Source organism: Lemur catta, chromosome 13 (assembly GCF_020740605.2).
Source record: "Lemur catta isolate mLemCat1 chromosome 13, mLemCat1.pri, whole genome shotgun sequence".
NCBI lineage: Eukaryota > Metazoa > Chordata > Mammalia > Primates > Lemuridae > Lemur > Lemur catta.
In genome coordinates, this window is record NC_059140.1 from 69,957,391 (window position 1) to 69,972,214 (window position 14,824).

The following is a 14,824-nucleotide window of genomic DNA, read 5'->3' on the forward strand; positions in this document are numbered from 1 at the left end:
AAAAAGCTTGTTCTGTAGTTCAGGATAACTAACGCCAACAAGAGAAAACAGGATTTCGAGCGAAAAATCAAATATTGCATGTGGCATATTATTCCAATATTTCTGCGTCTTTTTCCCGCCTGTGTCTCAGGCTGGGCCCTGGGCTTGCCTCTTCCCAGGTAAAGGGCTCTCTGCTCCTGAACTTTGTGTGCGCTCATCGTCCCCACCAGGTTACGCTGCAGGTCCTGAGCTGGCTCCAGATCAGCTTGTGTTGTAGACCATGTCGTGGCTGGACGCTTCCATCTCGCTCCTAGGTAGAGCTGCCAGATAAAATACAGGACACCCAATTACACTTAAATGGAGATAAACAGTAATTTTTTTAGTATGGGTATGCCCCAAACAGTGCATGCTGTTAGTCGTTACCATAAGCTGGGGGGAGCGGAGAAAGTTTTCGAGCTAGATAGTGGTGATAGTTGCACAGCATCGTGAGTGTTCTTAATGTTGCTGACTGTATTCTACACTTAAAATGGTTAAAATGGCAAATTTTGGTTTAGTTTACCAGAATTTTTAAAAAGTCAATGTAACAGACCAAAAGCCTTTAAATGGATGAATTGTATGGTATGTGAATATCTCAGTAAGGCTGTTAAAAATTATTAGTTGCTTATCTGAAATTCAAATTAAAGGGACGTCTTGTTATTTTACTTGCTAAATGGGGTAACCCTACTAGGGAACCCAGTGCCCGCTTCTCCACGGACCGGGCGCTTAGCACACGAGACTGCGTGTTCTCCGCCTCGCCACGCGGGGGCAGTGTGGGCGGCGGGCGCCCGGCCGGCACCGCCTCTCTGGCGGCGGGGGGCGGGGCTGTAAGGGCGCGCTTCCGCGTGTGTGTAGGCCCGGGATAGGGCGGCGGGCGGTGGCGGCCTCGGCATGGAGGATGGCCCCGCTCCTGTTGCAGCTGGCACTGCTCGGCGTGGCGCTGGTGGCCGCAGCCCTCATACTGGTGAGGACAGGGGTTGGGGACCGGCGCGGGCCGGGGCTCGCCGCTGTCCTGGAGACTGCGCTCCCCAGGCGTCCCCGCCGCCGCGCTGCCCGCTCTTTGACATGTCCCTTTTCACCCACCGTCCCTCTAATGCTTGTCCCCAGAATTTCCTCTCCTGGAATTTTACCCCCCTTTTCTCCAGTTCTTTATTTTTCTCTTGGAACCTTATCTCCCTATGTGCTCAGAGCCTTGTGTGTTTTTTCACATCGGGACGCGCCCTCCCAGCCTTCCACCCCCGCTTCACTCGCCCTGGTCCCCGGATGCGCTGCCCACCTGCCCTGTCTGCCCTGACCTCGCCCATACTCTCCCCTGGGCCCGCATCCCGTGCAGTCTGGCGCCTCCCGCGGAGGACTTGAGCCCCCAGAAGGGGTGTGCTCTCTAGACTCTCCCTTTCCCTGGTGTGGTTGAGCAGATACCATAGGAAGTGGTGATGGAGCTTTGTCACCGATTGGGATAAATCAGCCGCAGGGGGAGCAAGAGAGATAGGCCACCTCAGGTTACCATATGTCTGGGGGTCGTTGTGTGCTACAATTAAACACCCGAAATAGACTGCCTCCAAACGAGGCAGGACCATAGGATGCAAACTGTTTTCTTTGCCATTACTCTGGAAACAGAAAAACATTAGTGAAGACTTGCCACTTGCTGATCCATAAGTGGTAGAAAATTTGCCAGGTGAACTCTCTGCAACATAATTTCGAATGATCCTGCCACCTCGTTAGTAAGTGGATGGGATTTCAGGTTCCTTGGCGTTCAGATTAGCTGCCGAAACAGCAGTACCAGGAAAGCCACTATGCCAGCGGTCCCGAACCTTTTTGGCACCAGGGACCAGTTTCATGGAAGACAGTTTTTCTATGGATTGGAGCGGGGGAGGAATGGGAAGGTTTTGGTATGATTCAAGTGCATTTCATTTATTGTGCCCTTTATTTCTATTATTATTACATTGTGATATATAATGAAATAATTATACAACTCACTATAATGCAGAATCTAATGCTGCCACTGATTTGACAGGAGGCAGAGCTCAGGCAGTGATGGGACTGATGGGGAACCGCTGTAAATACAGATGAAGCTTTGCTCAACTTGCCTGGGTTCACCCTCTGCTGTGCAGCCGGGTGCCTAACAGGCCCCGGGATCGATACTGGTCCACTGCCTGGGGGTTGGGGACTGCGGCACTATGCCATCTTCTCAGAGGGTATGTAAATTTACAGTTTAGGAGCAGTTTAGATAGAGAAAATGCAATGCATCCTGACTTCTTTGTTGATATGTGTCTGGATGAAGAAGGAGTCCTCTTTGTCCCTTCTATTAAGGGGGAGATTTCAGGTTTCTGAGCAAACCAGGTTTTCAGTGGGGCAGAGTTTGACACAATCCTAGATTGAAGCTGCTTTATGTTAAATTTGTTGCACAGATTTAAGTGTGTAATTCCACCAGCTTGAAGTAATAATAAGAGCAACCATTTATTTAGCACGGTACTTAACTATATGTTGGGTCTCGTACTCAGTTTAGTAGGGATTATCTCATTTGATCTTTAAACCAATATTGTGACACAAATATTAGCTTCATTTTACTGGTGAGGAAACAGGTTGAAGAAATGAGCTCATATGCTCAAATGTCACACAACTAGTGGAACTTAGGGGTACTGCCTCTATGTTCATACTACTCAGAAGCATATTTACTTTCTGTTTGTACCCAATAGAATATTATTAAATGTAAATAGTCATCAAAATATGTAGATTGTTTTGAAAGCAGAAAATGTACCAGCAGAAACAATGCTACAAAGAATGGTTATTTCCAAAGCTATCTTCCAAGTGCTTATGGAAGGTAGCCTACAAGTTTTGATACTTTACTGCAGAAAGTACTATTTTCTGAATTCATATTTGGGATAAGTATCAAAAACATTAAGCATTTACTGGTTTCTACTATGGGGGCCGGGGAATCTTCCCTTCGTATTCTGGGTCTGTCTGGTCCTGCATGGGAAGTCTGTCCTCACCCCATACCTTCCAACTACAATATGAACTTGTCCTCTGTCACATGTAGGCTCCAAGTAGGGGCGGCACCCCACTGTGTGTGTGCATGAGTGCATGTGTACTCGGCATCGGGGTTTTGGGACTGGACTTCATGTATAACTGTTCCCTGTTACATCTGGGATGAGGCCTGGGGAATGACAGACGGGAAGAAACTAATAGCCTGCTAAGGCATTAGCTCTTTACTAATGGAAAAAGGGAAATAATTAGGGGACTGACTATCTAATTTTGGAGTCACCTCCAGACCATTTTTAATGAATGAAAAACAGTATTCCATGAAAAAATAAAATCATGTAGATGATGTCTAACAAATATAAAAAAAAGTCAGCATAACATAATTTCTTTTTTTATGTCTGCCTGCTTTTAGATTTTCATTGTTGCATTTATAACTGCTACAAAAATGCCATCACTTTATCGACATGAAGAAGAGAAGTTCTTCTTAAATGCCAAAGGCCAGAAGGAAACTTTACCCAGCATATGGGACTCACCTACCAAACAACTTTCTATTGTCGTGCCTTCATACAATGAAGAAAAACGGTGTAAGCCCTATCTAATTTTTTTGGTAAGGGATAATTTGAGAAGAAAAAGAAATTTAAAGTATTTGACTTCACTATCTTTCCCAGAACAGTAATAGATGTGGGCTGTGGTGAGTGTATAGTTGGTAGTTGTCGTGGTTCAGAAGAGGGCACGTGATATTCTCTGCCATGAACAGGACAGCATCCTGAGGCCGTGGGCCCGAAGTGTTCCAGAGAAGCGATGAGCAAAATGTGAGCAGCAGACAGACATTCCAGATGGGAATGGTCATGGGAGAAAGTCCCAGAGGGGCTTATTAGAGTATTGGGACTTTTTCCACATTTAAAATGAGTATGCTGGGCTTGGAAAATAATTTTCAAAAGCGATTTTTAATGTATTTTTTTTCTTTAAGTGCCTGTGATGATGGATGAAGCTCTGGGCTATCTAGAGAAGAGACAGGTATCAAGTTTTTTCTTTTAAAATGATGCTCCAGTTAAAGCTAGATCAGGTCACCAGCTTGTGGACCCCAAGCTAGATGCACTGTGAGAGACAGTACTGGCACTGCCCCAGTGGCTGGGCTGCCCACTGCTCGGCTCGTTGCTATCGGGCAAGCCCAGCAATATAGCACACTACCGCTGGGGCAGGCGGGTGACCCCCGGACAAACCGGAAGGCTGAAATTTCTGTTTCTGTACCCTCCTACCTACTTTTTATCCTCTCTTTCCTGATGATATATTTAAAATTGAGTGACAGTGTATATCTGCAGACTTTCTATTAATATTAATGACACAATGCTGTTTTTACTTTTTGACTTTTAAGAAAGAGCTATATGTTTTAAAGACTTAAGTTGAAATTATTTTTTGTATTTCTTTATTATTCTCAAGATTCCCCCCTCATATATTCTCCTCTTCTTTTCCATATGTAAAGAGAAGAAAAGTAATATACAACCCTCTTTTATTACATCAGCTGCCTATTGGAATCTCCTTGGAGAGGTTAAAAATTAAGTGAGTTTTTATAGCTGGTTCTTTTTTAAAAAAAAAAATTCTTTGTGTTGATGTACTTTGCTTTTAAGTTTTTTATATAAAGAGAAGATGGAAGATTCACTGAAAGAGTAGAGGCCATATAACCTACTCCAAAAATTAAATTTAAAGAAAAGAGGAAGGGAATTAGCCTTTATTATGTGTGAGGCTGCTGCTTCAATTGCAAGTAGTCTTCCACCAGCCACGTGGACCAGGTTGTTCTGTTCTTTTTTTTTTTAAATAAGAAAACAGGCCAAAAAAGTTAAGGTGCCCAGGGTCATCAGGCTAAGAAGTGCTGCAGCCGAGTTGGAAGTCTCTCTGACTTCAAACCTCACGCGCTTTTTCCTCGTACACTTGTAGCCTCTCACAGATGTGCTGTGGCACCACAAGTACCCGGCTTCTTCCACCGACGTGGTACAGGGTGGATGGGGAAGAGCAGCAGAGATCTAGTCAGCATTCACCATTGCTCCCACTCAGTATCTTTCCTTTTCTTGTTCTTAGCCTTTTTAGTTTATGTGGTTTGTGCAGTAATATTTATATTCAAATTTATACACAGCAACACTAAATTGTTTTTTAAATAACATACGGTTTTATTAGAATTCTTGATGACGGTTATGCCAAATTGTGTTGTTATGTTATTTTGGCTTCTTGCAGAAACAAGATCCTACATTCACTTACGAGGTGATAGTAGTTGATGATGGCAGTAAAGACCAGACTTCAAAGGTAAATGCACTTGCTTTTAGACTTGCCAGTAGATAGAAAATAAAGAATAATTTAGCGCATGTGAAATCTCATCTCCATTCACCAGAGGACCCTAAAACTATGCCTGATATTCACCAATGTTATAGTGTGGGCAGTAGAAAAAACAGATTTCATTTATGGAAGGATGGAGAATATACCAGCTGTTCCTCTGCTCCATAAGACCAGGGAAGCTTTGAAGATCTCCGATAGAGAGGGAACATACCCAACAACATTTCTCCCTGGCCTCTAGGGAATCCTCTTTGCCTACCAGTTTATGCTTCCTTTTTCCTAAGCATAGTTCCTTTCCTTATGCACTACTTTGCATTACAATTTTTAAGGCAATCATACAAATAAGAGGCTGCCTTCGTATCTGCCACTGGGAATCAGGTGTGTCCTTTGACATACCCTGTCTAGGTTTACCCCGGGAGGTGCCAGTGTCTCAAGGCGTTATCCCTTTTTATTCCTACATTGCTAGAGCTGTATCTGCCTGGCACAGCTGCACTCATCTTTGTAGTAGTACATTTTTTTATTTAATCTCACCAGTGTCCCTTGTCAGTTACTCTCCAAACATCTAAATGTTTTTGTTAAGAATGCCTCACATTTTCTTTTTTGACATTTGGTGTTTCTATAATAAAAGATTCATTTATGATACTCTTAATAGTCTTGTTAAATAGCACCATAGTAGACCTTAAAGTAAATGTACAGAGAAATAATCCGTTCACTTGATTATTCATTAGTTAATGATTTTTGTTAAATACTAGCTGTGCATGAAGTGCCAGACACTGGATGGGCCGTACAAACACAGGAGCCCACCCCTTTGTGGAAGGACTCTCAGGGCAGGCGTGTGGCAAGCCCACGAATATTGTAATGCAGGTAAAAAGTGGGGCCAAAGGTAGAATGCTATAAAGAATTTGAGAGAGGGAAGTGGCCTTTGAACTAAACCTTCAAGGTTGGTTATAACTAGGAGCGTGGAGGATGGTATATTCAGATGGAAAACTTATGCAGACAGAGGCATAGAGGCCAGAAAGCATTGGTGGGATCTGGGTGAGGAAAAGTAAGTGCTGCACTTTGAATAGTGAGTGTGACATGAAAGTTAGGAACACAAACTGTCTCAGCAGTTTATTAATACATGAAGAAAATAACATCGAAAATAAAGACTAGGTGCTTGTAGCTGAGATACAGAAGCAGCCTCAGCCCAGCTGAGGAAAAAAGCAGCTTCTCCTGAGGAGCACTTTCGTGGCAGCCCTTGGCCCTGAGTGGCAGGCTGCTCCCCTGGAAAGATCGGAGATACCCTCTCCTCAGCGGGACGGGTGCGGAGGAGGTTAGCAGTTGGCCCCACTGCCCCCAAGGTTGGAAGAAACTGGAAGTTTGAAGTCATATTTAGTAGAAGTTTTTATTTTTTTAAAAAAAGAAACCAGTTTCCCCTAAGTTGAATATTTATTGATTGCCTGTTAAATGTCTCACAGTCGGAGTGGTATTAGGAAAATTTTAGATATAGTTCTTGTTCTTGAGGGAATTTCAGGCTAAGGAGTACAGTACAGGAGAATATTGTAGTTGTACAGTGACATTTATTACGTCCTTAAATAATATATCAGAAAGATGAACAAGCACTCGATATGAACTCAGTTCACAAATAGTGGGCAGGTGACAGCTGCTGGAGTGTTCCAGATGGCGTACTGTAAAGCTTCAGCATGCATCTATTCCAAACAGGTGTGGCTTCAACAAAGTTTGCTTTCTTCAAATCTAGATACCGTAATTTTCTTTTCTTTTCTTTTTTTTTTTTTTTGGAGACATGGTCTCACTCTATTGCCCAGGCTGGAGTGCAGTGGTGCGATTGTAGTTCATTGCAGTCTTGAACTAACTCCTGGGCTCAGGCGGTCCTCCTGCCTCTGCCTCCCAAGATACCACACGCTCTTTAGGGGGAGCCTTTCATCCTGACCTAGTAAAGTTCTTTTGGGTTCACTCAGCTTGCACAGTGACTTTGTCTTCCTGGTTTTGGAGTCTTGTGATGACTATCAAGCTTTGTGCCATTTCAGGGTAAACATCAATAGCACAAATAAATTGTTCTTTGGATAGACATTTCTTGAGCTGTTGAGCAGGAGTCAAGGGCTCTGACTGGTATTGAAATACAAAGATGCAAGACCACTCTTTGCCTTGAAGGAGTTTGCATCTCATAGCAGAGACATGATCCAAGTAATTAGAGCACAGTGTGTTTGGTATTTTTATCAGCTGGGACAGTAGCTTAAATAATAAAGGCATTTGACACATTGACTGCCACACTGGGGGAAAAAAAAATGTTTTCCTTGGGGCCATGATGTTTTATTACGAAAATACAATAAAAATTTCAAAAACAAAACAATCCTTTCTAATTAAATGAAAAATTTGTTATTGACTTCTATTCATTTAATTGACATTTTTATAATTGTCAACATTAACTGTAACAATAAGAACACCAACAAGTAAGATTTTCATGAACCAACTGTAGGGTTTTGTGCAGGCTTTGCTTCACAAGGCCATGAGCTCAAAACTAGCATGAGTTAAATACAACTCACATGGTAGTTAATGTGTTAATTATCTCATATGCCAGGCAGTCTGGACATATTAGATTCTAGTGTTGGCTCAGCATTTAAACTGTGAAGTTGCCGGGTCCATATCTTCTTGGTTTTCACGCACTCTCTCATCACAAAATAGCCACAGCTCTGAATATTATGTGTCCTGAAGCAGTAAGAGACAGCCAGGCCTTTAAGAATCTGTGTGCCTCTCTCCTTTTTAACTAGGAGTAAAAATCTTTTCCAGAAGTCTCTACTCCTTTCTCCCTCCCTCCAGTTGATGCTCACTACCATACCCAGAGTTCAGAGCCAGAACTTGGTGACGTGACTACCCAGGCATGCCAGGGAGGCTGCAGAAGTACTTGGCAAAGAGGACTTAGAACAATCCTGGTTCATCCCCTAGGGCTGCACAGTTGTCACTGTGCAGGGTCAGGTCCATAACAGCAAGGAAGAAAGGGCGTTGTTTGTTGGATAGGCAGCTGGCTAACGGCACCTGCCACAGTGCTATGGCGGGAGTGTGCAAAGGACCCTGGCTGCACTTGCTCATTCAGACTGATCAACTCCAGACTCTGTCAGGCACTAGAAATATTAATCTTTGCCGTTAAGTAGCTAACACCCTAGCTGGGAAAGTCTACAGTTGCATTCCGTAATGACTAAAGTAACAGTTGAATGAGAAAATGCCTTAGGAGTATATATTATTATTAGAGTTATACTTTCCTTTTTCCTGGGGGAAGGTGAGGATGGGCATGGAAGCTAGGAAAAAGAAATAGTGTTTCAGCTGAGTCTTAAGCTGGTCTGATAGGTGAAAAAGCTAGAAGGCAGTGTTCCAAGAAAAGGCATAGAAGTTTGAGAGCATAGTATGTTGTAGAAATCTCAAATACTGTTGATATGTAAGGTACTAATGGGGCAGCCTCAGAAACTGGCTAAAAAGGTTAGGTGAGGGCCACATCACAAAGGGTCTCCCATGCCATGATAAGGAACTCTTACTAAGCAAGAGGTCATCATTGAGGATGTTGGAACAGGGCAAACATGAACCAATTTCCATATTAGGTTATTCATAAACTTTGGGGAATGAATTGCGGAGTCAGGCTAGAGATGTGGAGACTTCAGGGGATAAGGCCCTGAATGGGGTCAGTAAGATGTGGGGATGGCGTGGAGCTGAGAGGCATTTTAGAAATCGATTTGATGAGTTACAGTAGCCAGGGAATTGTGACAGGTGATTGAAAGGGAAAGTGCTTCTCAGGCTTTTAGCTTGAGCAACTTGGGAGGTAGCAATGCCATTTGCTGCTGTGAGGAATATGGACTGAGCAGGAATAAGAGGAGGAGATGAATGAAATTCTGTGGTTTTTGTAGGTGGCACAGGAGAGAAGCCTGGACTATAGACAGACATGTGAGATTCATGATATAAGTGGTAATTAAACCTGTGCAGTGGCTCCCACTGAGCTTATGTATGGAGAAGAGAAGATGGCCCAGGGTTGCCCACACACTGTGTGGTTATAGAGGGTAGGGTTGGTCCATGTAGTGATTATCAGCATTTAAGGGGCAAGCTGAGCGAGAGGAGTTTGTGGTGAAAACTGAAGAGGAATAGTTGGAGGAGGGCAAACACCAAATAAAGATGACTTTACGGCTATATGGAAATGACAGTCAAAAGGGAGGGTGCCTTTGATGGAGTACAGTTAAATAGAAAGAGTGTGTGGGAAAAAAGCAAAGGGTGTGAGCCATGGTACAATGGATATATCCATGTAACAAAAATACCCTCTTAATATTTGGAAATTAAAGAGAAAAAGACCTAAAAAATTTTAAAAATTTAAATGTAAAAAAAAAGAATAAATGAGTGATGGAGAAATGTAGATGGCAAGTGTATATCACTGTTTCATGACTTTGATTATAAATCAGAGAGTGATGGCAGTTGCTTAAGATAATTGTGAAGTCAAAGGGAAGATTACAGGATTATTGTGGTTTTAGCAAGTCTGAGGCTGTGGACCCAGTGGAGAGAGGAAGAGACTGAAGATTCAGAAGAGGAAGAACAAGTCATAGTATAGATATCTGCTGAGAGATTGGGGCTTGAGTGAAAAAAAATTGAGGGGAAATGGTCCAGGATACAAACAACCTCTCTGGGGAATAATTGCTTACCGGAACAAGTAAACATGTCACTAACCAGTATTGAGGGCCCATCACAAGTTTGTACCAGTCAGTTAGCACACAACTTTTGTTTTTTCTAGCAGCTCAGTGGCTTAGGTAGAGGAATCAAGAGAAGAGAAGATCACTGCCTATTCTGGTGATTTCTTTGTAGGAAATTGAATTGTGACTTCAGCCTAGCAGGTCAGTGTCATATCCTGGCACCAGGAATTCTACAACTCTTCTGGGCCACCAAAATGTATAGTGGGCATAATTTTGTCACCAAAAGGGGTGAACTTCAGTAGCAGTGTCTGAGCCAAAATGAGAAACCCAATTTATATAACTCTCTTAGAGTCCAACTTAATCTTATTCTGACTTTTATATAATTTGACAGGTAGCTTTTAAATATTGCCAGAGATATGGAAGTGACAAAATACGAGTGATAACGCTGGTGAAGAATCGTGGGAAAGGCGGAGCTGTTAGGATGGTAATATGTATTTTCAACATCTTTTACCTAAAAGAGGTATTTTGAATAACCTCTTTTGCAGACCTATACATGTATGTTCTACAGCTGGCTGGCTGAATACCAGCAATTCAAATTAGTGACAATATGTTCTTAATAAATAACTTAATACATTTTCAATCAAATCTAAAAATACCATGTCATAACTATAAAATACTGGGTGATTAATAAAAATACATTTTATGTTAATCAAAGTTTAAAATGTTATATACCTCTGTGTATCTTTAATATAATTACCAGATAATAAGATTATGTGATTTGTATTATTTATTTAATTATTTTTTTAATTATTTTTGCAATTTACAAAATGCTTTTGTGTTTTACCGATATGAAGGCACTGTGTTATGCTTGATGTGTAAACTAAAATGAATCTGACTTGGTTCTACCATGATGAGATGTGTAGTCTAAGCATTTGCATAAGTGAAAAAGAAGATGATTGTACTTATGAGAGACATACAGATGGAGTGCTAAGAAAGAAGACATTTCTTTCAGCTGAGGTGTATCAGAAATCAAGATACACTGAAAGAAAGTTCAAAAATCAAGATATGTGAAAGACAACCCATATAACAGTTCCTTAAATTACTTAGAGGTTTATTTACTTATTTTTCCCCCATCGAAAGAAGTCTAGAGGTAGGCAGTCCAGGACTTGTTCAGCAATTCCACAGTGTCATCAGAAACCTGGGCTTCTACCTTTTCACTCCTTCTTCCTCATGTACACAGGGTGACTGCTGGAGCACTAGCTGTTGCATCCACATTCCAAACAGGAAGGAGAAGGACAGAATTTAAAAGATGCATGCCAGCTGGATTGACCCTTTTTAAAGGAGCTTTCCTAGAAGTCCACCTAATAACTTTCACTTACATCTTATAGGCCAGAATAGTGTCACAGGGCCACCCCTTCTTCCAAGGAAGGCTGAGAATTGTTTTCTTAACATTTTTTTCCCCAACCAAATCAGGAAGGAAGAAGGAAAGAGTAGGTCTTGGGTAGGTAACTAGTAGTCTCAGCCGTATGAGGGAAATAGCAGGTTTCACAAAAGAGATGTCATTGAAGCCAGGGTTCTAACGATGGTGAACGCCAGCTTCCATGTACCGATCGTTTATTTTGAACTGGAGAGTAAATTAACCACTTCACCATAATTATGGCATGTAATCCTCCTCACAGTGTCAAATGAGCTTGGTGCTGTTATTTTGATTATATGTATAGATGAGGACAGTGAGGCAAAGATAGGTAAAGTAAGTTATCCAAAGTCACATAGATGCTGAGGTATAGTCAAGATTTGTGTTAGGTTAATTTAACTCTGAAATCCATGCTCTTAACCCCTCTGATAACTATAAAGAAAGATTTGAGAAAAGGACATGCCATTCAGCAAAGCCAGAAAAAACAGAAGTAGGAACTCTTGGGATACGTACTAGAAACAGTGATTCACTCCAACTGGCTCACAGGATATGTGAAAGAGAGAGAAGGTAGAATTGATGCAATATCTTCAATTTAAATGGGCTTTAAATCTATCCATTTGTTTGTTTATTCAGCCAACATTGCACTTTATCAGAGATAACCAAGATGAAAGACACCTATTCTATCCTTGAGGATATCACAGCTTAGCAGGGAAACAGACCACTGCCATAGAGTGTTGGAAATGCTATTATACAATAGAAGTATATGCAAAATGTTGGCACCGCCCTCCATCTGGGAGAAGCAGAAAAGAATTCCCAGGGGAGGTAAATTCTGAATGGAGTCTTCAAGGAGGGTTAGGAGTTATTCACACAAAAAAAGTTGGCGGGGACAGGGAGCTTAGCAGAGGAGGAACATGACCAAAGGCGCAGAGGTGTGAAAGAACAAGCCACAGTAAAGGATCCACTGCTGCTTCATGTGGCTGGACTGGTAGCCATAAGGCTGGAGGAGTGGGTGAGTTCAGATCATGAACAGTAGACTAGGGGCTTTTAAACTTTTTACCATTGACCAAGTGACCCTTAAAAATTAATCAGCCAGCAGCGAGTGTGGCATTGTAGGGCAAGGTATAATGAATATTCATTGGGATTAAGATAATGACACGAGAAGAAAAGGTGGGGACAAACGTGGTTGCTATTAAAAAGAGGTAGAATTAGATCTGGCGATCAGGGAAAAGAACGAGTACCAGTAGCCTTGGGTAAGGGGAAGGATGATGATGATGCCATTAATAGAAAGAATGAAACACTGGAGGGGGAGCTGGTATGAGAGGCAATATGTGAGTTCGAGCCATATTACATTTGAGGTTACAAGTAGTGGTATCCAGAAGAGTGAGAGGATGTGAGTGAGCCATCCACGAATGTCAGGTGATAGTCGAAAGCCATTACCCTGGCAAGGAAGAAGTCATAGGGAAAAAGGAGAATCGGGAAGTTCCTTAAGGAGATGAGGCACATGAGAAATAGAGGGCGGAAAGGATGATTGAGGAAACGTGGATGGGAGCCAGCCGCTAGGGCCAACTACCTTTTCAAGGAGTCTGGCAGTGATGCGAAGGCCATGGATAGTAGAATGGGAGAGTAGGCTTAAGCATGTGTGAGGGCTCTAGGCGGTCTTCCATTAATGCTAAATAGTAACTTCCAGTTCACCCTTCCCATGTATCATTGAAATAATTAGTCACTTGTGTTTTTCTTTATTTCTGCTTTTTTTATACATATTCTAATGGACGTGATAAAAAGACATTACAGATACTATTTAGCAGGCTTATTTATACCATAGAATAAATGATCTCATTTCTGCCTATATTTGTACATATCTTGTCTATATTTTACTGTATCAAACCATAAATATAGTTGCACTTAAGAAATAAGAAATTCATTCAAACACACCATAGAAATTAAGAGTTGATGTGCAGTTTATTTCTGTGTGAAATATGCACTCATTATAGAGCCATAATTTGCACAAAGACCAATCAGTTAAAAATTAAGTGGCTTAATTTTGCTAAGTGTCAGATGCCTTAAATGACATGAAATAACATTTGGATATATCTATAATTTTTAAATTTTACTAACATTCTGTATTTCTTTATTCAAGTAATTTAATATGATTTAGATGCTATAATAAAGAATACTAAATGTCTATTTTATGATGTATATCACAGCAAGTCTATATGTTAGATTGTTCAACCTGTTCATAAACATGTTCTTTATATGTGGTTCCAAACAGCCCTGGATCCCTTTTAAGCATTATGACACATGTAAAATACATATATATTAAGTATTTTACTTTTTTATTCTTAGCAGTGTACAATATCTTTATTTTGTTCAAACCTATTTTAGTGTGTTGATGTTTTTCAAGGTATTAGTAGTATGACCTCACAAAGTTTTTAAAATAATAAAGATAGGCAATAAATAGATTTAGGGGGAATCTTACCTATTTACAGTAATTTATTTTCAGTGAACTTTGGCCTCATTCTGCCATCTCATACCTAATATTTCACTGTTAGGTGTTTTAAGTAAAACAGAACAAACTGCAGTGTCATTGAATTTAACCTTAATTTTAAGCAATTTTCCTTTACTTGAAATTTTTACAGGGTGTTTTCAGTTCTCGAGGAGAAAAGATCCTTATGGCAGATGCTGATGGAGCCACAAAGTTTCCAGATGTTGAGAAATTAGAAAAGGGACTAAATGATCTACAGCCTTGGCCTGTGAGTATAAGAATATAGATTAAATGACATCCAATCAAGAATACAGGGGGTCTAAAGTAAAAATTAAAAGGGAATTTACCTGTGAGTTTAAAAATTGGGGGTTTTAGTGTGAAATTCTTGTATAAATATTACAGTCCTAAAGAGCCAATCATTTTGTTACAAACATTGACTGATTTTATGAGATTGACTTGACAATTACTTATTTAATATTGTGGCCATTTTTCTGTCTTGATTTCTAATTGCTTCTACCAAAATTTTAATATTTATTGTGCATATTCACTTAAGGCTTTTATTTGAAAGCATAGCCCAGCTTTTATTTAAAAAGAGACTTCCAGGTAAAGATGTGAAATGAAACTGGATCACAGAATGCATTTTTTGATGAAACAACAACAAAAATCACAAACAGCAACCACTCAAAAGATTATGTAAAACTTCATGCTATAACTTCAAAAAGTAGAGGTCAAGGAAAGAAAGAAAATCCTAGTGTCATTCTTCGACCTTTCAAAAGCCATTTAGAGAAAGAAGGTAAATTTGCCAAATCCTGAGCTTTTTACCAAATACCTCCCAATCTGGAAAGAATCAAACAGAATGATATAGCACACTTGGACAACATCAAACAATACACCTGTCTACCATCACATTATATGTCAGGATTTCAGCAGAAGCAAGAAAACTTGTTA

At 40.8% G+C, this 14,824-nt stretch overlaps 1 protein-coding gene across 3 annotated transcripts in view; it reads left to right on the forward strand.

Annotated features, from left to right (window-relative positions):
• Nucleotides 1-846: 846 nt before the first annotated feature.
• The window catches only part of ALG5 (ALG5 dolichyl-phosphate beta-glucosyltransferase), a 35,208-nt gene continuing 21,230 nt past the window's right edge, over nt 847-14,824 (forward strand). The window contains exons 1-6 of one of the 3 annotated variants that reach the window (XM_045566762.1): nt 847-979; nt 3,407-3,578; nt 3,965-4,011; nt 5,224-5,292; nt 10,372-10,500; nt 14,031-14,144. In XM_045566762.1, coding sequence (XP_045422718.1) covers nt 914-979; nt 3,407-3,578; nt 3,965-4,011; nt 5,224-5,292; nt 10,372-10,500; nt 14,031-14,144 — 597 coding nt within the window. In that variant the 5' untranslated portion in view covers nt 847-913. The remainder of the gene's footprint in view (nt 980-3,406; nt 3,579-3,964; nt 4,012-5,223; nt 5,293-10,371; nt 10,501-14,030; nt 14,145-14,824) is intronic. The other 2 variants (XM_045566763.1, XM_045566764.1) reach the window with 2 other exon arrangements.